Raw genomic sequence first — 25,524 nt, 5'->3', positions numbered from 1 at the left:
AGCGTTAACCGGGCTCTATGGATTGGAATGTGCTACTCGTTTAGCGTTAACCGGGCTCTATGGATTGGAATGTGCTACTCGTTTAGCGTTAACCGGGCTCTATGGATTGGAATGTGCTACTCGTTTAGCGTTAACCGGGCTCTATGGATTGGAATGTGCTACTCGTTTAGCGTTAACCGGGCTCTATGGATTGGAATGTGCTACTCGTTTAGTGTTAACCGGGCTCTATGGATTGGAATGTGCTACTCGTTTAGCGTTAACCGGGCTCTATGGATTGGAATGTGCTACTCATTTAGCGTTAACCAGGCTCTATGGATTGGAATGTGCTACTCGTTTAGCGTTAACCGGGCTCTATGGATTGGAATGTGCTACTCGTTTAGCGTTAACCGGGCTCTATGGATTGGAATGTGCTACTCGTTTAGTGTTAACCGGGCTCTATGGATTGGAATGTGCTACTCGTTTAGCGTTAACCGGGCTCTATGGATTGGAATGTGCTACTCGTTTAGCATTAACCGGGCTTTATGGATTGGAATGTGCTACTCGTTTAGCGTTAACCGGGCTCTATGGATTGGAATGTGCTACTCGTTTAGCGTTAACCAGGCTCTATGGATTGGAATGTGCTACTCGTTTAGTGTTAACCGGGCTCTATGGATTGGAATGTGCTACTCGTTTAGCGTTAACCGGGCTCTATGGATTGGAATGTGCTACTCGTTTAGCGTTAACCAGGCTCTATGGATTGGAATGTGCTACTCGTTTAGCGTTAACCGGGCTCTATGGATTGGAATGTGCTACTCGTTTAGCGTTAACCGGGCTCTATGGATTGGAATGTGCTACTCGTTTAGCGTTAACCGGGCTCTATGGATTGGAATGTGCTACTCGTTTAGCGTTAACCGGGCTCTATGGATTGGAATGTGCTACTCGTTTAGTGTTAACCGGGCTCTATGGATTGGAATGTGCTACTCGTTTAGCGTTAACCGGGCTCTATGGATTGGAATGTGCTACTCGTTTAGTGTTAACCGGGCTCTATGGATTGGAATGTGCTACTCGTTTAGCGTTAACCGGCTCTATGGATTGGAATGTGCTACTCGTTTAGTGTTAGTTGGGCTTCATTTAAAATAACTGAGATATTTTTTTCTTGTTTGCTTTAAATCTCTGTGAATTAAAATATGGAACTGATTTCTGTTTTTTGGGGTTCTAGGATGCATTAATCTAATATTAGTTTTAAAATGTGATGTAATATCTTAAGTAAGAACTATATTTTGTAAATTAGAGCGTTGGACGATCCCCTATCTTGAAGATAGCGATAGCATTCTAGGCATTGAAGAATAGCATTTCAAATAACATTTCACCCTCAGAATAAGGAGATCTTCGGAGTTATTCTTAAAAAAATGTTTAGTTAATTAACACTAAATTGTAAAATGCAGGCAAACAATGCTAGTCTATATGACAGCTATTTTAGTTTTGGATTTGACATTTGGATTTAGCTTAGTGGGAAACCCTGGTGACGTTTTATACCCAGATTAGTAAATAGACATTTTGTAAAGTAGACATATTGAGCTCCTGCTCACAGCTAATTATGTGCCGCTAAAATGGATACTATCGACACCCAGACTACTTCATCTTATATTCCGTCATGATTCCATTTTATTTCTGAAGTTGTGTCCTTAAAGGGACACTCCAGGCACCCAGACCACTTCTGCTCATTGGAGTGGTCTGGGTGCCAACTCCCACTACTCCTAACCCTGCAAGTGTAATTATTGCAGTTTTTTATAAACTGCAATAATTACTTTGCAGGGTTAACTCCAGCTCTAGTGGATGTCTACTAGAGAGCCACTAGAGGTCACTTCCTGAATCATAGCAAAGATTTTCTTTGCTAGAGCGTCACTGGACGTCCTCACGCTGTGTGAGGACCTCCAGCGTCGCTCATTTCCTCATAGGAAAGTATTGAAAATCTTTTTCAATGCTTTCCTATGGGGAGCGCTAATGTGCATGCGCGGCATTCCCGCGCATGCGCATTAGGTCTCCTCGGCCGGTGGGCAGGATCAGTCTCGCCCACCGGCCGACGGAGACAGTAGGAGGAGCGGCGCGGAGGAAGCAGCGACGAGGGACATTGTCGCTGCCTCAGGTAAGTGACTAGAGGGGTTTTCGTCCCTTCAGCAACCGGGGATGGGAGGGAGAGGGAACCTGCAGTGCCAGGAAAACTGATTGTTTTCCTGGCACTGGAGATTCCCTTTAAGGGGTTAAAACATTACTATTCTGCAGGCAATGCTTACATTATTGGGTTTAATTGCTCTAGCCAACCTTTGACACTCCATACGTTGAGAACTACATTTCCCCCAATGTTTTTCCAATATTAAAACTGGGAGATTTAGTCCACAACATCTGGATTGCTAAAGGTTGGCTATCCTTGCTCTAGTGGCTGTCGCTCTGACAGTAAAATTCGGCTATTTGTATCAGATGGTCTCACCATCTGATTGGTGCAGCACTGTGTTTTGCTGTGCATGCCCACTAACCTCCTAATGCTTTCCTATGGGAAAACGTTGGATTGGCTAAGATTATCAGTCTTCACGATCTCATCCAAGGAGGTTGTGCCAGCCATGGAGAGAGAACCGCGGTGTTAGAGAAAAGTTAAGTAAACTACCATATTCCTTAGGACGGGGAGGGGGATGATGGACATCTAAATAGCGAACAGGAAATACTGTGGGAATGTAGAATAGTGTGGGAATGTAGAATAGTGTGGGAATGTAGAATAGTGTGGGAATGTAGAATAGTATGGTAATGTAGAATAGTGTGGGAATGTAGAATAGTATGGTAATGTAGAATTCTGTGGGAATGTAGAATTCTGTGGGAATGTAGAATTCTGTGGGAATGTAGAATAGTGTGGGAATGTAGAATAGTGTGGGAATGTAAAATACTGTAGGAATGTAAAATAAGGGCAAGTGGGGGCCCTAAATCAGAATAGGGGGGACGGGACAATTGTCCTCCCCTCCGGCACCCATCCCTGAGTGGCGGGTGGGGGTCCTAAATCAGAATAATGGGGGGGACCTATTGTCCTCCCCCCCTGGTTCCCACCCCCGATCGGTGGGTGGGGGCCCTAAAATAGAATATGGGGGGGTACCTATTGTCCTCCCCCCCCCCGGTGTCCCCCACCCTGAGCAGCGGGTGGGGGCCCTAAAGTTAAATAAGGGGGAGCGCTCAGTGGTCGGGGCTATGGGGAGGACAATAGGCCCCCCCCTTTATTCTACTTTAGGGCCCCCACCTGCATAAACCAACCAATCAGAGTGCTCTGAGCCTAATTGCAGGGCGGGGCAAGGCTTTATAAGCCTTCCTCCGTCCTGCAGAGCTCAGTCTTCGCGGTGCCCTCCATGGGTGAAGATGGATTACTTTTTCAGCTTCTAGGTTTTTATTACCGTCTGATTTTTTTAATTTTTTTTTGCTCTGTATTATGTTTTTTTTGTGTGTTTTTTTTTACCTGTTTTGGGGCTGAAAAAATAAGATTTTATAAAAAAGAAGACATCAAATGGTAATATTTGTAAAAAAATTTTTTTTACAGGTACTTAGTTAATGTTCCCCCCTCACTATTTGTAGGGGGATAGGTAGGGGTTTATTAATTTTTTTTTGGGAGAGAGGTGACTAGGGGTTTGGGGACCCCTAGTCATCTGGGGGGGTCACATTTTTATTTAGGTCCTCCACCCGCCGCTCAGGGTTGGGGGCCGGGGTGGACGACAATAGGTCCCCCCCTTATTGGTATTTAGGGCCCCCACCCACTGCTCATGGATGGGGGCCAGGGGGGAAGACAATAGCCTCCCCCTTTATTCTAATTTAGGGACCCCACCCGCCGCTCAGGGGTGGAGGACAACAAGACCCCCCCTTATTCTAATTTAGGGCCCCCAATCCGCCACTCAGGGGTGGGGGTCAGGGGGGAGGACAATAGGTCCCCCCCCCCTTATTCTCATTTAGGGCCCCCATCCGCCGCTCTGGGGGCTTGGGATGCGGGGACAGTTGGGGTTTTTTGGGTTGTGTTTTTTTTTTTTTTAACAGTAAGCAGCCCCTACTCGTGGTATAGTGAGTAGGGGCATAATTTACTAATACTAAGTAATCTTTACTCAGTATTAGTAAATGTGGTTGAAAGACCAATTCAGGTCTTTCAGCCTTTTAGTAGATAGCTCCCTAATGCCGTGGGAATTAGGGAGTTATCTACTTATTCATTCCTGTCATTACATTGACTGGCCAAGTAACTTACATTTTATATGAATGTATGTTACTTGATTGTTGTAAGTGTTGCAAATGCTTACAGCTGAATCCTGGCTATGTTTGTATACTTTTTATTTGAAATTGTATACAGTGTGACATTCTTCTTCTTTCACTGGGTAAGTATATTAGTACTTAGGCAATACATTTTACTTCCTTTCACGTGGGAATTAGGGAGTTATCTACTAAGCGACTGCAAGTTGCGAAGTTCCGAATTTCGTAAATGCCGAACCGAATATTTTGCCCATGCACATCCCTAGTATTTGATCTTTAGTTAAGCGCCACGTTACTATAGCAAGCGTATGTTTTTCTGTACATGGGGAAGTTTTGTTGTCATCAGCTGCTCTTGGACGCATTACGGTGTCCATGGAAACGCGCCAACGGCTGATTGGTAACCCTGGAGCTCTGCAGCTGGCAGTTATCATTCCCATTAGGGCGTCCAGGTGGATGCGAAGGAACTATTTTCTTTCCTTATCAAATGGCATTTGTGTGTTTGTGTGTCTTAAACTTATCCTGATAAAAGTTATCATGCAGATCTGAAACATAAATTTTTCACATCTATATTTTGAATTTATATTAAAGAAGATTATTGAAAGAAATCCCCAAATCCCAAGAGTGCTGGTTTATATATCAGATTATATAATATATGTTTAATAGCTTTACTGCTCCTCCTTTGTTCCCTATTGGTTACATCTACTTACTTGATCTATGAGACAAATGGCAGAAAATGTACCTCTTGGTTGTACTGAATATGTAGATTTTGCCGTACACTTTTGGTCAGTCTGAATTGTTTTCCTTGAATGATTGCATGCATCAAATTTGTCTGAACCATAAACACAAACTAATTTGATTTGGCCAAACCGATTTTCTTTGCCTTGTACAAGTCTACCAATTACATTCTTTGTATTATCATTTGTTTTAATTGATTGTAATATATTTAAACTTTTTGGGAACGTACCCAGCTTGCAACTAGAACCTTACTAACTCGGTAATAGTGATATGATTTCTGCTTGTTTCTGGGTTGAAATGGTTTTAGCCCACTGTTATTTTTCTACATAGTTAATTGTGCTTCATACATATTATAAATCAAATTAATAAAGACTTGAAAAAAAATTGCCACCAAAATCCACAAACAATGTCTGTTTAATCAGCGTGATATCTTCAATACAGGAGAATTTTATATGCGTCCGTGTCCCAGGTCACTTTATATTATACCATCTTGTACTATTTAAAAACAAACACACAATATCCCAAATAATCCCTCATGACATGACAGTGTGTTGCAAAACGCATGGGGAGGAACATAGAGCCTTGTAACAGCTTCTCCTCACCGGTGTCATTATCAATAGCCGCGTGCAGGAGTTTCCAACATCAGGCGGTCGAGGTATGAGCTTAATACCTCTTGGATCTTGTAACAGACTTTTCTACAATAAAGAGGTTTTTCCTCCAGATACAGGACATATATTGAAAAAGACTTAATATCCATGGTTTTAACATTAGTTCTGCAATAACTGTGTTTTACAGAAAGCAATATTATAGTCTGTTTCTTTTAAGGATTCTTGTTTTGGATTATTATCATGATTTCCCATTATTTTATTATTTTTTGTTTCCTTTTGGCACAAAAATCATCATTAGGTAGGTAGTAGGTAGCCTTGTTGAGTCAGTGGTATATGACACATCGGCATCCTAGGAGTATGTTCTGATGAATCTAATGTTCGATAATTATTTCAGGTTCTAAATGAGAATTCGGTGAATCAGATCTGCCATATATGTATTTTGTATTTGTGTTTCTGTGTAGCCATGTTTGGTAAAGAAACAGAAACCCTTGAAGTGCTGTAACAATGTGATAATCATCTTTGTGATGTAAAATGTCCCATTTAATCTCATTGAATTCTCATGGTCGCATCTCAGTAACATGTTCCGATCTTTAATCTCAGGATCCCTTTGCTATGCATCTGGTTGTAGAAGAAAAACTCATCAGACATGGAATGGAAGCCAGGTTTTGGCACTTTGTTATCATAATAGTGATGTGGAATCAGTTTTCCAGATGTACCTCTAGAAAAAGGCCAGAAACCATAGAGTGTGATCTCATCGCAGAGCTCCAAGGCTGTGCTGACAATCATGAGGCCAGAGGACAAACGACGAGCCTTAAGACCCTTATTTTTCCAGTAGAGCGCAAGGTTCGTCAGATAGTCTGGGTGGAAGTAAGCCACCTTCTGCTGTGACTCAAAATCTTGTAAAGTATAAAAAACTTTAAAGGAAACATCTACATTGCTGGTAAAGGAGAAAGCTGGCATCAGGATCAGGGCATGTTTGTATGTCTTTACAAGATCCACAAATGGTTTCCTCTGCTCGTTCAGTCTTGAGAAACTGAAATAGAAGAAAACGGCTCTTTAGACCTGTATACTGTGATGTATAAATATTCATGGTGTCTCTATTCCAGGGCTAGCCACAGAAATAATCATTCATCAACTAGCCACAGGCTAACTAAGCATCATGGGAACTGTAGCTCAGTAGAGCTGATGAGACACCTATTGACATCCTCTCCTCCATGCATTGATATAATATGTTAGTGTGTTAGTTACCGGTTATGCAGGATACTCGGGTTCGCTGTAACCAGATCTGTCTTTGTTCCAATGTCTCCTGAATAATTCATGGGTGGCAGATTAAACCTGCGAGGAGGAGAGAATATGAAGTTAATAAGTGTGACAAACTGCCCTGGAACCCTTTTTATTTTCCCCAAGCCCAAGTTATTTTGCCTTTGGTTCGGTATTTCTATCTACCGAACGCATTCTTCAAAATAATGACAAACTTAAGTGCTCTTTCTGGTTGGCCGCCATATAACCGAAGAACACGTGCTCTAGAAAATATTGGCCATTTTGTCTCCAGAATGCAGGCAGCGGTACTTGGTCGTTGAGTGTCTGGAACTCAAAGACGTTTACTGTAATTCGTGAACCTCGGTAACTTTGTGCTGTCGTCTGCTTCTATTCCCGACAAGCCAGGAGAGCGCTGTTCAGTGAAAAGGTTTGCACGAATAAGGTGAACAATTGCTACCTATGAGCCAGGGGAACCATTAGTTTATTTTTGTGTAGGAACTCCCAAAAGTTGACCGACCGCTACCACTTTTCTTATGGAACTAACTAGGGCTGACGCCACGTGTGCGGCTGGTATTATCGGGGTCTGAGCGCTATTTGGACCCCTTGGGCACTCAGATCTGAGCTATCCGGGGATCTAAGACTTGTGAGAGTACCTATTAACATTATGTATGTTTTGGGTTGTTTTCTGTTTTATTCTCTGTACCTTCAGTGCCTAGAAGATAATTAGTTTAAGCAAAGTACACTCACTTATCTCCCAGACACAGACGCCTGGGCAGGTTTTCCCTATGTTTTGGCTGGAGACCTAATTCTGGGGGTCTGTGTATAAAAGTGGGCCATCTGGCCATAATAAGACATTCCTGTTGTACCCTTCATCAAGTCTCAATTGATGTTTAGGTATGCGAATGACAGAGCTATAATTCACACGACCTTGCGGGATTTCGGGAGATTGCGAACGAACGTACGATAAGAAGTACATGAGGTTTGTTACAATCAGACTAGACAAAACCAGAGATTGGAGTTTGTCTCTCCCTGAATTCCCAGAATAAAATAACATAATGTATAGAATATGGAGGTGGTGAACAGGTTTACATTTAGGATAGAATTAAGGAAGATACCTTGTCTTATCAGTTCAAAACTTTTGGGTTGATAAAACTCTATTATGAGGGTAGACCGAAACGCCCGATAAAAGGTTTAGTTAGTGGCAGTGATTTCGGATTTATTAATGTTACTTTATGCTCTGTAAGGGAATAGGGGTATAAAAGACTGGTTATTAACCCCTTCATACCCACACTCTCCCAATATGAAGGCTTGGCAGCGATGACAAACTAGTGGTCGAGGTAGGTCAGGAAAGGTTAATGAATGGTTGTGCTTGATGGAAAAAAATTTGTCAATCAACATCCAAGCACAACTACAGTGTTTGAAAATTAACAGAATTGCTGATGAACCCAAATTAGAAAATAAACTAATGAAAGAAAACTAAATTTTCACCCGTGCTTATCCCTTTTTAACATGTCATATTGATTATTACAACTTACTGTCAGACTGCTATATGTGTTTATTAATGATTTAGTTCCACTGGAAACTACCTGAACACAAAGTCCGCTTGGTCGATCTCCGAGCCGCAGCAGCTGTTTAGTAAAATTCCCCCATTTCCCACCACGGCACAGCGTCTATGCGGCTTATCAGGGAAGGGCGAGACCTGTAAAAAGAAATGGCACAAATTAGTAATCACACCAGTCCAGCTATTGATAAAGTGCCCTCCAGGCACGAAAAGCATCCAGCTTGCTTGGCGTGTGGTATGTGTCTCTCTCTTTCATGCCCACCCACATGTACTGCTAGTAGAGATGTCCCGAATAGTTCACTGGCGAATAGTTCCTGGCGAACATAGCTTGTTCGCGTTCGCCACGGCGGGCGAACATATGCGATGTTCGGTCAGCCCCCTATTCGTCAGAATTGAGTAAACTTTGACCCTGTACCTCACAGTCAGCAGACACATTCCAGCCAATTAGCAGCAGACCCTCCCTCCCAGACCCTCCCACCTCCTGGACAGCATCCATTTTAGATTCATTCGGAATCTGCATTCTTAGTGAGAGGGACAGTGTAGCTGCTGCTGATTTAATAGGGAAATCGATAGCTAGGCTAGAGTATTCAGTGTCCCTAACAGTCCTGAAGGACTCATCTGATCTCTGCTGTAAGGACAGCACCCCAAAAAGCCCTTTTTAGGGCTAGAACATCAGTCTGCTTTTTTTTTTTCCTGTGTAATCTAATTGCAGTTGCCTGCTTGCCAGCGTGTGTGTCAGGCTCACAGCGTATACTGTGCCCACTTACCCAGTGCCACCACTCATATCTGGTGTCACAATAGCTTGCATTAAAAAAAATTTTGACTGTAATATAATAGCAGTCAGCTTCCTTCACACGTGTGCGTTTCAAGGCCTGCCAGGGCACAGTGTCACACCAGTGCAACTCATATCTGGTGTAACAGTAGTGTACATTAAAAAAAAAATAGAAATTTGACTGTGAAATAATAGCAGTCAGTTTCCTTCACACGTGTGCGTTTCAGGACCTGCCAGGGCACAGTGTCACACCAGTGCAACTCATATCTGGTGTAACAGTAGTGTACATTTAAAAAAAATTTGACTGTAATAGGTTGAATAGCAGTTAGTTGTCTGCAAACGTGTGTGTCAGGCCTACAGCGTCTACTCTGCCAACTTCTGCCAGTGCACAGTGCCACTCATATCTGTTGTCACAGTAGCTTGCACGCATAGTACCACTAATCGAAAAAAAAATGACAGGCAGAGGCAGGCCACCCCGCAGGGGCCGTCGTGGTCGTGGTGCTGTGATTCCCTTTGGCCCTAGAATAATGCCCAGTGTTCAGAGGCCACGTACCCTGAACTCGAAAAGTTCTGAGGACATAGTTGACTGGCTAACACAGGACACCCAATCTTCTACAGCTTCCGCTCGGAACCTTGACGCACCATCCTCCTCCAGTTTAGCTTCGGGCACCTCTCAAGTTACCACTCGCCCGCCTGCCGCCACCACCAACACTAGCACCACAGCCACTTCACTTGATCTGTCAGAGGAGTTATTTACACATCAGTTGGAAGAAATGAGTGATGCGCAACCATTATTGCCAGAGGATGTAGATAACAGGGATATGTCTCAGTCAGGCAGCATTACACACATGGACGTACGGTGTGATGATGATGATGTTGTACCCACTGCTGCTTCCTTTGCTGAGTTGTCAGATACAAGTGAAGCGGTTGATGATGACGATGCGTCCGTGGATGTCACGTGGGTGCCCGCTGGTAGAGAAGAAGAACAGGGGGAAAGTTTAGATGGGGAGACAGAGAGGAGGAGGAGATGAGTTGGAAGCAGGGGGAGGTCGTCGCAAGGAGCTAGTGGCACAGTCAGACAGCATGCATCGGCACACGGGGTCAGCCAGACAGCACGCCAATCAACGCATGCTGTTGCCACCACCAGAATGCCGTCATTGCAGAGCTCAGCAGTGTGGCATTTTTTTTGTGTGTCTGCCTCTGACAACAGCGATGCCATTTGCAACCTGTGCCAAAAGAAACTGAGTCGTGGGAAGTCCAACACCCACCTAGGTACAACTGCTTTGTGAAGGCACATGATCGCACATCACAAACACCTATGGGATCAACACATGAGTACAAGCAGCACACAAACTCAAAGCCGAAATCCTCCTCCTGGTCCAGCATCTTCAGCCATATCAACCACTGCTGTCCTCCTTGCCCCCTCTCAACCATCCGCCACTCCGTCTCTCGCCTTGAGCAGTTCCTGCTCATCTGCCCACAGTCAGGTGTCTGTCAAGGACATGTTTGAGCATAAGAAGCCAATGTCACAAAGTCACCCCCTTGCCCAGCATCTGACAGCTGGCTTGTTTGAACTCTTAGCCCACCAGCTTTTACCATACAAGCTGGTGGAGTCTGAGGCGTTCCAAAAATTTGTAGCTATTGGAACACCGCAGTGGAAGGTACCCGGCCGAAATTTCTTTGCACAAAATGCAATCCCCAACCTGTACTCGATTGTGCAAAAGGAAGTAATTGCATGTCTGGCACACAGTGTTGGGGCAAGGTTCCATCTGACCACTGATACCTGGTCTGCAAAGCATGGTCAGGGCAGGTATATCACCTACACTGCGCATTGGGTAAACCTGCTGACGGCTGACAAGCATGTAATGCGTGGCTCTGCAGAGGAGTTGGTGACACCGCCACGACTTGCAGGCAGGCCTGCTGCCACCACCTCTACTCCTCCTACTCCATCCTCTTCCATAACCTCCTCGGCTGAGTCCTCTTCTGCTGCTGCGTCTTGCTCCACATCAACGGCACCCCCCCAGCACCCCAGGTACTATTCCACATCCCGGATACAGCAGTGTCACGCCGTCTTGGAGTTGACTTGCCTGAAAGCAAAGAGTCACACCGGACCAGCACTCCTGTCTGCCCTGAATGCACAGGTGGATCAGTGGCTGACTCCGCACCAACTGGAGATCGGCAAAGTGGTTTGTGACAACTGAAGAAACTTGTTGGCGGCATTGAATTTGGGCACTTTGACACATGTGCCGTGCATGGCACATGTGTGTAATCTGATCGTACAACGCTTTGTGCATAAGTACACAGGCTTACAGGACGTCCTGAAGCAGGCCAGGAAGGTGTGTGGCCATTTCAGGCATTCCTACACGGCCATGGCGCACTTTTCAGATATCCAGCGGTGAAACAACATGCCAGTGAGGCGCTTGATTTGTGACAGCCCGACACGTTGGAATTCAACACTCCTAATGTTTGACCGCCTGCTCCAACAAGAAAAAGCCGTTAACGACTATTTGTATGACCGGGGTGCTAGGACAGCCTCTGCGTATCTGGGAATTTTTTTGCCACGTAACTGGACGCTCATGCGCAATGCCTGTAGGCTCATGCGTCCTTTTGAGGAGGTGACAAACCTAGTCAGTCGCACCGAAGGCACCATCAGCGACATCATACCATTTGTTTTCTTCCTGGAGCGTGCCCTGCGAAGAGTGCTGGATCAGGCCGTAGATGAGCGTGAAGAGGAAGAGTTGTGGTCACCATCACCACCAGAAACAGCCTTATCAGCATCGCTTGCTGGACCTGCGGCCACGCTGGAAGAGGATTGTGAGGAAGAGGAGTCAGAGGAGGAATGTGGCTTTGAGGAGGAGGAGGAAGACCAACCACAACAGGCATCCCAGGGTGCTCGTTGTCACCTATCTGGTACCCGTGGTGTTGTACGTGGCTGGGGGGAAGAACATACCTTCAGTGAGATCACTGAGGACGAGGAACAGGATATGAGTAGCTCGGCATCCAACCTTGTGCAAATGGGGTCTTTCATGCTGTCGTGCCTGTTGAGAGACCCTCGTATAAAAAGGCTGAAGGAGAACGACCTGTACTGGGTGTCCACGCTACTAGACCCCCGGTATAAGCAGAAAGTGCCTGAAATGTTACCGAATTACCGCAAGTCGGAAAGGATGCAGCAGTTCTAAAATAAATTAACAGGGAAAGAGGTGAAAGTAATCCTCCTCCTCCCACGACCACGCCGGCAAGGACAGGATGCTTTACAGACGTGTTGTTGATGGAGGACATGCAGAGCTTTTTAAGTCCTACGCATCGCCACAGCCCTTCGGGATCCACCCTCAGAGAGCGACTCGACCGACAGGTAGCAGACTACCTCGCCTTAACTGCAGATATCGACACTCTGAGGAGCGATGAACCCCTTGACTACTGGGTGTGCAGGCTTGACCTGTGGCCTGAGCTATCCCAATTTGCGATAGAACTTCTGGCCTGCCCCGCTTCAAGTGTCCTGTCAGAAAGGATCTTCAGTGCAGCAGGAGGTATTGTCACTGAGAAGAGAAGTCGCCTAGGTCAAAAAAGTCTAGATTACCTCACCTTTATTTAGATGAATGAGGGATGGATCCCGAAGGGACTGACAGTGGGCGATACATTCGACTAAAAAAGGCCTGATGAGGGGGACGTAACAGGGATTAAACTGATAAGAATAGTACTACTTAACACACTACTCCTATCTGGTGGCACATTAGATTGCACGCGCAGTGCCCCAAATTTGAAGTAGGAGGACAGACCAAGCATCTTTTTCCATCTCCCGGTTCCTAAAATCGATGCCATATACACGTCCCCTGATAGGGGACGTAACAGGGATTACAGGGATTAAACTGATAAGAATAGTACTACTTAACACACTACTCCTATCTGGTGGCACATTAGATTACACGCGCAGTGCCCCAAATTTGAAGTAGGAGGACCAACCAAGCATCTTTTTCCATCACCCGGTTCCTAAAATCGATGCCATATATACGTCCCCTGATAGGGGACGTAACAGGGATTAAACTGATAAGAATAGTACTACTTAACACACCACTCCTATCTGGTGGCACATTAGATTGCTCGCGCAGTGCCCCAAATTTGAAGTAGGAGGACCGACCAAGCATCTTTTTCCATCTCCCGGTTCCTAAAATCGGTGCCATATACACGTCCCCTGACAGGGGATGTAACAGGGATTAAACTGATAGGAATAGTACTGCTTAACACACCTTATAATAACGCAGAGAGAGGAGTCTGAAGAAGAGGAGTCAGAGGAGAAAGGTGGCTTTGAGGAGGTGGAAGACCAAACACAGCAGGCGTCCCAGGGGGCTTGTTGTCACCTTTCGAGGACCCTTGGTGTTGTACGTGGCTGGGTGGAGGAAGAGACCTTCAATGACATCAGTGAGGACAAGGAACGGGACATGGCTAGCTTGGTATCCAACCTTGTGCAAATGGGGAGTTTGCGGTTGTACAAATGGACTGTTTGCGGTTGTTTGCAGTGCGTTAAACAGGGAGTTTGGTCTGTCACTGTGAAGCGGGCGTAACCCTTACACTACCTGATCGATACAACATCATACCTGATGTTTTAAAGCACATTATTCCAAACAATTTAGGAATGTTAGGTGATTTATGCCCTTTATGGATTAAAACCAGACTCTGCATCAACTATGTAATTTTCCATGGGAGTTTTGCCATGGATTCCCCTCCGGCATGACACAGTCCAGATGTTAGTCCCCTTGAAACAACTTTTCCATCACTATTGTGGCCAGAAAGAGTCCCTGTGGGTTTTAAAATTCGGCTGCCTATTGAAGTCTATGGCGGTTCACCCGGTTCGCCAGTTCGCAAACATTTTCGGAAATTCGCGTTCGCCATTCGCGAACGGAAAATGTTATGTTCGCGACATCTTTAACTGCTAGCACTTTATTTCATACATATATTTGGTGCTATTTATCTGCCACTGTTTTAATGTTCTGAATACATCTCAAATGTTTAATAAATAGTGGAATTCATTGATTTACTACGTAGAAATTCTCCTTTTTGACGAGGTACATTACTGTGAGTTTTTGTTTTATTTTTTGTTACTGGGGCTAACTCTAAAGTTCTCCTTTAGGAACTCATTACACCTCCTGTTATATTCTGAGGATACAGTTTTATGATTTAACTAAGAGGAACATTAGAGGAAGGTTGAGAGAGGTTAGGCAGTCTGATGGGGTAGGGCAGTCTGATGGGGTAGGGCAGTCTGATGGGATAGGGCAATCTGATAGGGTAGGGCAATCTGATGGGATAGGTCCCCCCGCAAGAGGAGAGCAGGGATATAGAAGTGGTAGATTTTTACACGTACCTTGGGAAGCATTTTATAGATGTTTTCTTTCACCACAATGTGTTTGTCCCTTTGGGTTTCGTATGTAATATTATCTCCAATGTGAGTGTTAGCTTGTGTTACCAGGAGATTGCTGCCGGCATTGCAACAAGCACGAAGCTCTGATCTGTAATTATAAAAACGCCGTCATTTATTAAAGGGAAAAAAATGTACATATGATACCGCACTCAAATGTAGCATTTTACAAAAAATTCATCTTTATTCCACTAACTATTGTGAAGTTAAGTATCTGTTGAATATAGTGAGAGATATGACAAGCAAATTATCTCCTTCTATTACATAAAAATTCTGCAACACCTTAGGTGATATACCGTAACAGACAAAAAAGAAAAAAGAGAAAAAAAAATATTCCCAATTGATATATCTCTATACCAGTGTTTCCCAACCCAGTCCTCAAGGCACACCTACCAGTCCAGGATTTAGGGGTGACCCAGTTGTGTCTAAGGTGTTTTTTCTTTCTTTCTAAAAACACCTTAGACAAAACTGGGTAATCCTTAAATCCTGGACTGGTAGGTGTGCCTTGAGGACTGGGTTGGGAAACACTGCTCTATACAACCGCTATTGCTCCAGTGTTACCATACAGCTTAGAATTGATACAGAACACTTGTTCACAATTGACCCTGAATCCTCTTGGTCAAAGAACCAGGTAAAAGTAGAAACGTAATATGAACAATTGTGTAAAAAATATAGAAAAAAATTAAAAATAAAAATTCAAATAAATAAAAAATAAAAAATGATATTACAAAGTCCTAGTGTGTACAGACTCAAATAGTTCCAATGTATAGGCTGTATGAACAATGGAATTGGGATTGATATGGTTTTGTCCCACCACTCCTGAGTCCTGAATGCAGGGTTATATAGTTGAGTTAGATCTCTGTGATGACTGGCTCGGTCTCAATGGATGTGGCTGAGTTTTTCAATGCTTTCAAGCCAAAATGAAGGTCCCCAGCTGTATTTGTTCCTGGTTGTCTTTTAGTCTGGGTAAATCAAAAGGGTGCCTGGGCTGCGCGCTCGGGACTGAGTACGTCCCTTCATTGGCCCTGGTGAATAAAAATGTATTTCTCTTTTTTCTTTTTTGTCTGTTATGGTATATCACCTAAGGTGTTGCAGAATTTTTATGTAATAGAAGGAGATAATTTGTTTGCCATATCTCTCACTATATTCAACAGATACTAAACTTCACAATAGTTAGTGAAATAAAGATGATTTTTTTGTAAAATTCTACATTTGAGTGCAGTATCATATGTATATATTTTGTGATTATTACGGGTATATTTCTGAGGGCTACCCTGATACCTAGCACCATTGGGATATATAAGAGTGCCAGTGCATTTGTTTCTTTTGTATTTATTAAAGGGAATCTGTCACTTCCCAGCATGTTTTACATTATGTTTACTTATCCCTATATTTAACAGATAAGTATTTTGTAAACTGTGAAAATAAAATTAAATGTAGAAATTCACCACGTTTTATCGTGTAACTGGGCGCCTCCATCTTAGCTCCCTGTCAATCATTGTTATAAGCTCCGCCCTATACACCTGGCAGTCAGTATAGAGAGAGCCGCCTCCATCTTAGCTCCCTGTCAATCATTGTTATAAGCTCCGCCCTTTACACCTGGCAGTCAGTATAGAGAGAGCCGTCTCCATCTTAACTCCCTGTCAATCATTGTTATAAACTCCGCCCTTTACACCTAGCAGTCAGTATAGAGAGAGCCACCTCCATCTTAGCTCCCTGCCAATCATTGTTATAAGCTCCGCCCATTACACCTGGCAGTCAGTATATAGAGAGCCACCTCCATCTTAGCTCCCTGTCAATCATTGTTATAAGCTCCGCCTTTTACACCTGGCAGTAAGTATAGAGAGAGCCACCTCCATCTTAGCTCCCTGTCAATCATTGTTATAAGCTCCGGCCTTTACACCTGGCAGTCAGCATAGAGAGAGCCACCTCCATCTTAGCTCCCTGTCAATCATTGTTATAAACTCCGCCCTTTACACCTGGCAGTCAGTATAGAGAGAGCCACCTCCATCTTAGCTCCCTGACAGTCATTGTTATAAGCTCTGCCCTTTACACCGGGCAGTCAGTATAGAGAGAGCCGCCTCCATCTTAGCTCCCTGTCAATCATTGTTATAAGCTCCGCCCTTTACACCTGGCAGTCAGTATAGAGAGCCACCTCCATCTTAGCTCCCTGTCAATCATTGTTATAAGCTCCACCCTTTACACCTGGCAGTCAGTATAGAGAGAGCCACCTCCATCTTAGCTCCCTGTCAATCATTGTTATAAGCTCCGCCCTTTACACCTGGCAGTCAGTATAGAGAGAGCCACCTTCATCTTAGCTCCCTGTCAGTCATTGTTATAAGCTCCGCCCTTTACACCGGGCAGTCAGTATAGAGAGCCACCTCCATCTTAGCTCCCTGTCAATCATTGTTATAAGCTCCGCCCTTTACACCTGGCAGTCAGTATAGAGAGCCACCTCCATCTTAGCTCCCTGTCAATCATTGTTATAAACTCCACCCTTTACACCTGGAAGTCAGTATAGAGAGAGCCACCTCCATCTTAGCTCCCTGACAGTCATTGTTATAAGCTCCGCCCTTTACACCTGGCAGTCAGTATAGAGAGAGCCGCCTCCATCTTAGCTCCCTGTCAATCATTGTTATAAACTCCACCCTTTACACCTGGCAGTCAGTATAGAGAGAGCCACCTCCATCTTAGCTCCCTGTCAGTCATTGTTATAAGCTCCTCCCTTTACACCTGGCAGTCAGTATAGAGAGAGCCACCTCCATCTTAGCTCCCTGACAGTCATTGTTATAAGCTCCGCCCTTTACACCTGGCAGTCAGTATAGAGAGAGCCGCCTCCATCTTAGCTCCCTGTCAATCATTGTTATAAACTCCACCCTTTACACCTGGCAGTCAGTATAGAGAGAGCCACCTCCATCTTAGCTCCCTGTCAATGATTGTTATAAGCTCCGCCCTTTACACCTGGCAGTCAGTATAGAGAGAGCCACCTCCATCTTAGCTCCCTGTCAATCATTGTTATAAGCTCCGCCCTTTACACCTGGCAGTCAGCATAGAGAGAGCCACCTCCATCTTAGCTCCCTGTCAATCATTGTTATAATCTCCTCCCTTTACACCTGCCAGTCAGTATAGAGAGAGCCACCTCCATCTTAGCTCCCTGTCAATCATTGTTATAAGCTCTGCCCTTTACACCTGGCAGTCAGTATAGATAGAGCCACCCCCATCTTAGCTCCTTGTCAATCATTGTTATAAGCTCCGCCCTTTACACCTGGCAGTCAGTATAGAGAGAGCCACCTCCATCTTAGCTCCCTGTCAGTCATTGTTATAAGCTCCGCCCTTTACACCTGCCAATCAGTATAGGTTGAAGGGACACTATTCGAACCCAGACCACTTCAGCTCATGATCCTGTCCCCCTTAGTCCTGCAATGTATATCAAACTGCAGTCATTACATTGCAGGACTAAGACTGCCTCTAGAGGCTGTCAATCAGACTAGAGGCACTTCCTGCTTGCTAGGTGACATTTTGTTGCCTAACTGACCCTGGACGTCCCCACGCTCTTCATGCATCCAGCATCAGTTAAATCTATATAGGAAATTATTGAAGCAATGCTCTCCTATGACTTGAGCCTACTGTGCTTGCAGCACTCACGCATGGCATTGACCTCCCATGTCGGGTAACAATGAGGAGGCACAGCATTAAAGCTGCACCAAGGCAGATCGGGTGTTAACCCTTGCAGTGCCGGTGTGTGCTGGTAGAGGGCGGGGGGAGTAAGAGGGACACGATATCGTTAGGAATACACTTGTGTTTTTCTAACGTTACAGTGTTCCTTTAAGACAAGTTATAGATGATATAGGTAATTATTGTTAAAATGATTATTACAATTATACTACTAATAATGTCATGATATAATGAAATTGCTCCTTATAATAATAATGACACTAATGTAATATAATAATAATAATAATAATAATAATAAAAATATTGATATATTTAAAATAAGGTAAGGGCGAGTCTACATAACCAAATGCGGTGCGGCAGGTAAGGGCGAGTCTACATAAACGAATGCTGTGCGGCAGGTAAGGGCGAGTCTACATAAACGAATGCTGTGCGGCAGGTAAGGGCGAGTCTACATAAACCGAATGCTGTGCGGGAGGTAAGGGCGAGTCTACATAAACGAATGCTGTGCGGCAGGTAAGGGCGAGTCTACATAAACGAATGCTGTGCGGCAGGTAAGGGCGAGTCTACATAAACGAATGTTGTGCGGCAGGTAAGGGCGAGTCTACATAAACCGAATGCTGTGCGGCAGGTAAGGGCGAGTCTACATAAACGAATGCTGTGCGGCAGGTAAGGGCGAGTCTACATAAACGAATGCTATGCGGCAGGTAAGGGCGAGTCTACATAACCGAATGCTGTGCGGGAGGTAAAGGCAAGTCTACATAAACGAATGCTGTGCGGCAGGTAAGGGCGAGTCTACATAACCGAATGCTGTGCGGGAGGTAAGGGCAAGTCTACATCAAATTTTAAAATTAGTGATTAGTTTAGTAGGCATGGCAGGTGGTACATTACCTCCATTATAGCAATTTGAGGGGTGTATTGACCCCCAAAGGATTTTTATCCTATGCTGCAACATAATTATCACTTGCACCACCGTCGGTTTTTAACTGTTTGCCCGCTGGCTTTTTGCAATGAAAGTGGGCAAATCATTTTTTATTTATTTTTTTAAGTTGAAGCCTCCAGCCCTGAATTTAATGGCTTTGATACGGTTTTCAGGCTCTCGGCGGCTATGGGTTTGGCTGAAACCAGGACCAAATGCTGGCCCAGTCAGGTCCTGATTTACTAAATTCCATTAAAAATATCCAGATTTTGCAATCTGAATGGCCCCGTAGAGCAGCAAATTGTTTTCTCCACTGGATCCGTAGTAAGTGGAACTGTGAACACTGTGAATGTGAAACACTCTACTCCTCCCCACTTACTAAATGACACACAGTTCTGGGAGTACAACTCTTTATTCTGCCACACTCTGCTTTTTATGCACAGACCTCCAGCATGGGGTCTCCATACAACATAACACAAACCCCTCCCAGGTGCCCCTGTCATGAATTAAAAAGGCCATTGATACTCGGGATGAGAATACACTTTTGCCTCTTTGTAAATGATTGGATTGGTAAGACCACATATTGAATATGCTGTGCAATTTTGGGCACCTGTTCTAAAGAAGGATATTATGGCACTAGAAAAAGTGCAGAGGTGGGCTACAAAAATAATAAAAGGAATGGAACATATCAGCTATGAAGAAAGGTTAACAAATTGAAATCCCTTTAGGTTAGAAAAACGATGACATGATAACATTATGGAAATATATTCAGGGCCAATACAAACCATTGTCTGGAAATCTATTCACAAACTGGATTATATCTAGGTTTTAAAATGGGACGGGATGCCCCCTTTTGGATCAATAGCAAAACCACATGTGAGAAACCCTGGACTTCATTGATGAATCTGTTTCCGGCTTATGGAACTCTGTAACTATGTAGCTTTAGAAATGTCACATTCCTGATACACATACTTCTAGTTCACGGGTGTCAAACACAAGGCCCCGCGGGCCCAATCAGGCCCGCCAGACCTCGTCATGTGGCCCATGTAGCCGCCGGCCGCCAGCCTTCACCCAGGGCCGGCGCGTCCATAAGGCGGCTCAGGCGGCCCCCTTAGGGCGCACCGGCCCGGGGGTGCAAATGCCCGGGTCACCGGCAGGAGGGAAGCGCACAGCTCCCCTCTCCTGCCGGTCACTTCTTGTAGCGTGGCCGAGCGCCAACCGGCAGTGCCGCGGACTGTGTGGAGGGGTGGGGATATGAACACGTCATATCCCTGCTCCCTCTGTAGCACACAGCGCGGCTGGCGCCCAGCAGGGGCGGAGCTACCACCGGCCCCCTCACGTCAGCCTGGGAGGAGGTCCTCCCAAGAAGACAGCAGAAGGCAGAGAGGAGGGGGGCTGGGCAAGCCCAGCTCCTCCAACTCCCAACTACCTCAGGCAGCACTCTGGATCCCAGGTAAGCCACCCTCCTGAACCTGTCTGTCTGTGTGTGTGTGTGTGTATGTCTGTCTGTGTGTGTGTGTGTCTGTCAGTGTGTGTGTGTCTGTCAGTGTGTGTGTATGTCTGTCAGTGTGTGTGTGTGTGTGTGTATGTCTGTCTGTGTGTATGTCTGTCTGTCAGTGTGTATGTCTGTCTGTCAGTGTGTATGTCTGTCTGTCAGTGTGTGTGTGTCTGTCAGTGTGTGTGTGTGTGTGTGTGTCTGTCAGTGTGTGTGTGTCTGTCAGTGTGTGTGTATGTCTGTCAGTGTGTGTGTGTGTGTGTGTATGTCTGTCTGTGTGTATGTCTGTCTGTCAGTGTGTATGTCTGTCTGTCAGTGTGTGTGTGTCTGTCAGTGTGTGTGTGTGTGTGTGTGTGTCTGTCAGTGTGTGTGTGTCTGTCAGTGTGTGTGTATGTCTGTCAGTGTGTGTGTGTGTGTATGTCTGTCTGTCAGTGTGTGTGTGTCTGTCAGTGTGTGTGTGTCTGTCAGTGTGTGTGTGTCAGTGTGTGTGTGTCTGTCAGTGTGTGTGTGTGTGTCTCTGTCAGTGTGTGTGTATATGTCTGTCTGTCAGTGTGACGAAACCAATCTCGCCACATTGTATTGGAGGAGCCTGGTTGCCCGCCTGCTGCCTCTGGACTATGGACCGGCAGCTAAAGGGTTAATTTTACTGTGCAGAAGGATTTATTTCTCCCTTTCTGCACAGCAGTTCGGTAGATTTCATCTACCGAACAAACAGCCGTTCACCAACCTCCCCAGAGCCGTGGGAAGCCGGCCGGCGTTGTTAATAGGCCACCCAGAAGCTGGAGTGTGCTGCCAATTTACCTCCCTGAAGCTGCGGTTAATTGCCTGTTAACTGTGTGGCCGCTGTTACACTTAGCGGCCGCTAGGTGGCGCTGTTCTGGAGCTCCCCGGGCAGCCAACACTTTTCTGCCCGGCTTTCATTCACCAAAATCGGACACTTTTCCGTGCAGGCACCGCTGAACCTCCAGCCCCTGGTTCTCATTCGTATGAATTTGGTGAATGCAGGGAAATTCGGTAGTTTGTTTTATGTGAACTGTAGTAACCCAGATAGCCTGCCATGGAGCCTGTTCGTATAATTAAAGACTTTAGCTCCATGGCAATTAAAATGTATTTGTGTGGTCTGGGTGCCATTCACCTAATAATGTGCACCCAGACCTGAGCTATCTGGGGATATGTTACATGTCTGTGTTTTATGTATAAAATGTGTCTGTATGTATTTTAAAGTGATAGTCTGTTTCTGTGTCACCATGTGCATAATGGAGTCTGGCCTTTGTCTTAGGAGATAATTGAATTACTTCATTAATTATCTCCAGGGCAGGGAGGAGGAAACCAAGATGCATGGTGGGAAAGTATTGTGGCTGTGTGTACGAAAGTGATACATGTCTGTCTGCTGTTTCAGTCTTCCATCTGGTCCCCTAGGGGAGTGTCCACCAGGTGGGAGACCTGCATAAATACAGGGGCAGGTAGCCCTGAATAAACAGACCACTGCTTGACCTTCAACACGGAGCCTTGTCTCGTTCTTGGGGGGATTCACTGTATGCTGTTGGAGATTTGACTGCTAGGAGTGTAAGCTGATGTCTGCTTTTCCTATTCATCTGCTAGCAGCTATTCGTGAGGTTCCAGCTGGAGTGCTACCTTATTCATCTATATCCAGTTCGTGAGTTTTGGTGCTTTTACAGTAGCTGTGCCTTTTTGGGAAAAGGGGATTATCGCCTAAACGGATTTTCCCCTTTTATGCTGAAACGGTCCGTAACAGTCAGTGTGTGTGTGTGTATGTCTCTGTCAGTGTGTGTGTATATGTCTGTCTGTCAGTGTGTGTATATGCCTGTCAGTGTGTGTGTGTGTGTGTGTATGTCTGTCTGTCAGTGTGTGTATGTCTCTGTCAGTGTGTGTGTGTGTATGTCTGTCAGTGTGTGTGTGTGTATATGTCTGTCTGTCAGTGTGTGTGTGTGTGTGTGTGTGTATGTCTCTGTCAGTGTGTCTGTGTGTGTGTCTGTCTGTCTGTCAGTGTGTGTGTGTGTGTGTGTGTGTGTGCATGTCTCTGTCAGTGTGTGTGTGTATGTCTGTCAGTGTGTGTGTGTGTGTGTGTATGTATCTGTCGGTGTGTGTGTGTGTGTATGTCTGTCAGTGTGTGTGTGTGTATGTCTGTCAGCCTGTGTGTGTGTATGTCTGTCTGTCAGTGTGTGTGTATGTCTGTCTGTCAGTGTGTGTGTGTGTCTGTCTGTCAGTGTGTGTGTGTGTGTGTATGTCTCTGTCAGTGTGTGTGTGTAATAATTTATGATAATAAAGAGTGGACACATAGTCCTACAGATACAACCGGCCCTTTGAGGGTGACCAAACTGCTGATGCGGCCCCCGATGAATTTGAGTTTGACACCCCTGTTCTAGTTGAACTGACTTGCTGGTTCTCATTGTTTCCCAGAAGGGAATCCTCGTTCTAATGCAATTTACAGAGACACATTCTTGAGTTGAAGACGGCATTCAGTTTACACCAGAATGTCACGGCAACTACACTGGGAATCACTGGTCCATCCTTTGTGTTTACGCACAGTTAACATGTATATTGTCTGCTTGTCAAGGCTTTACCTGTCGGAATGTTGACGGCATTGTTAACGATAGAATAATATTGGCGCTCTCTTATAAATGGATGACATTCCAGCATTATTCTAACAATACGTGTCTTTTGAAACGCTCCCTTTTAAAGGGCAACGTATTAAATGCATTCCATTCAGCATCACTCTGTTATACTCTGTACTGAGATTTTACTGTTTCAAGTAAAAGGTTTGAAGACTTTAAAGTTGAAATCTGTGTTCCACTTATACCTTATGATGTGCTCCTTATGATGTGCTCCTTATGATGTGCTCCTTATGATGTGCTCCTTATGATGTGCTCCTTATGATGTGCTCCTAGCCAGCTGTCCATATTGGGAGGAACTCATGTCCTATGGAATATGCTTCATACAATGTGCATGGGCCTTTGTGCAGAAGAATGCAAATTGTCTGCCAGTATTTTCTTATAACATACTGCATTCATCTTGCCATCAATTTTCATAAGATTCCCCCCGTGTCTTTAGAGCTAAGACACCCCCAAAATATCAGTGAGCCACCACCATGCTTCACAGTGGGGGTGGTATTGTTTTCACTATAGGCCCTGTTGACCCCTCTCCAAACATATTTCTTATGGTTGTGACCATAAAGCTCTATTTTAGTCTCGTCGCTCCAAATTACAGTGTCCAAAAGCTGAGAGTCGTGTCAAGTAGTTGTCGGGCGTATTGTTACTGGGCTTTTTTGTGGCAATGGTGCAGTAAAGGCTTATTTCTGGCAACTCCACCATGCAGCTCATTATTGTGCAAGTATTGTCATATTGTGCTCCTTGAAACAACCACACTGTCTTTTTCCAGAGCAGCCTGTATTTCTCCTGAGCTTACCTGTGGGTTTTTATTTGTATTCTGGCAGTTGTGTGTGAAATCTTTCTTGGTCTACCTGACCTTGGCTTGGTATCAAGACATCTCTGAATTTTCCACTTCTTAATTGATTGAACAGTACTGACGGCATTTTCCAGGCTCTGGATATATTTTTATATCCTTTTTCCATCTTTTTAATGTTTCATTACCTCGTTACGCAGGTTTTCTTTTGACAGTTCTTTTCTGCTCGCCATGGCTCAGTATCTAGCCTGCTCAGTGCATCCACGTGAGAGCTAACAAACTCATTGACTATTTATACACAGACACCAATTGCAATTTAAAAAGCTACAGGTGTGGGAAACTAACCTTTAATTGCAATTTTGATCTGTGTGTGTCACCTTGTGTGTCTGTAACAAGGCCAAACATTCTAGGGCATGTAAACGTTTGATCAGGGGGGCTATTTGGGTGATTTCTGTTAGCATTATGATTTAAAAAGGAGCCAAACAGTTATGTGATAATAAATGGCTTCATATGATCACTAGCCATCAATAAAAGACATGTTTTGCATCATCAGTCATATTTTCAAAATCAATGCCACGATTTCTTCCAGGGTATACAAATGTTTGAGCACACCTGTATTTATGGAGTAATATTAGAGAATCATTAGGCAGTCAAGGTGAGAATTGAAATGTGGCCCTGTATGTCACAAAATCCAGGCAAAGTAACAGTAGGGGAACTGCTGTACTCAGGAGAAGGAACTGAACACTGTTTGGTTTTTTTGAGGGGGGGTTAATGGTAAGTGTACAAAAAAGTTTATAAAATATACTTTAAAAAATTCATTAATATGTTGAAAAACATTTGGCTATAGATGTACCAGTGCTTGGTAGTAAAGTGCCAAATTCCCTAAATAAATACCCCGAGATATCTGCTCCATAAAAAGATAGGGATCTCAGGGTTTTTGTTTTCTTTCGCTGATATTAAAGGGACACTATAGTCACCAGAACAACTACAGCTTAATTAATTTGTTCTGGTGAGTAGAATCATTACCTTCAGGGTTTTTGCTGTAAACACTGTCTTTTCAGAGAGAATGCAGTGTTTACATTACAACCTAGTGATAACTTCACCGGTCACTCCTCAGATGGCTGTTAGAGATCCTTCCTGGGTCATGGCTGCCTAAAATGCATCCAAACATTCAGTGTCTCCACCCTCTGCATGCAGACACTGAACTTTCCTCATAGAGATACATTGATTCAATTAATCTCTATGAGGAGATGCTGATTGGCCAGGGCTGTGTTTGAATCAGGCTGCCCTGCACCTGATCTGCCTCTTTGTCAGTCTCAGCCAATGCTATAGGGAAGCATTGTGATTGGATCAGGCTACCACTTCTGATGATGTCAGCAGACTGCTTGTTTTTTTCTGAGTCTAACAGCATGCAGAGTTACAGC

The 25,524-nt window shown here is 44.7% G+C and overlaps 1 protein-coding gene across 1 annotated transcript in view; it reads right to left on the bottom strand.

The window, feature by feature from the left end:
- Nucleotides 1-5,864: 5,864 nt before the first annotated feature.
- The window catches only part of LOC134602090 (alpha-2,8-sialyltransferase 8F-like), a 54,046-nt gene continuing 34,386 nt past the window's right edge, over nt 5,865-25,524 (bottom strand). The window contains exons 4-7 of the mRNA XM_063446590.1: nt 14,538-14,682; nt 8,435-8,547; nt 6,837-6,923; nt 5,865-6,621 (exon numbers count right to left, since the gene is read on the bottom strand). Of these exons, the coding sequence (XP_063302660.1) occupies nt 6,159-6,621; nt 6,837-6,923; nt 8,435-8,547; nt 14,538-14,682 (808 nt within the window). The 3' untranslated portion in view covers nt 5,865-6,158. The remainder of the gene's footprint in view (nt 6,622-6,836; nt 6,924-8,434; nt 8,548-14,537; nt 14,683-25,524) is intronic.

Source organism: Pelobates fuscus, chromosome 3 (genome assembly GCF_036172605.1).
Source record: "Pelobates fuscus isolate aPelFus1 chromosome 3, aPelFus1.pri, whole genome shotgun sequence".
Taxonomy (NCBI): Eukaryota; Metazoa; Chordata; class Amphibia; order Anura; family Pelobatidae; genus Pelobates; species Pelobates fuscus.
Note: the sequence above shows the minus strand (reverse complement) of the source record. Positions and strands in the feature narration are given on the sequence as shown.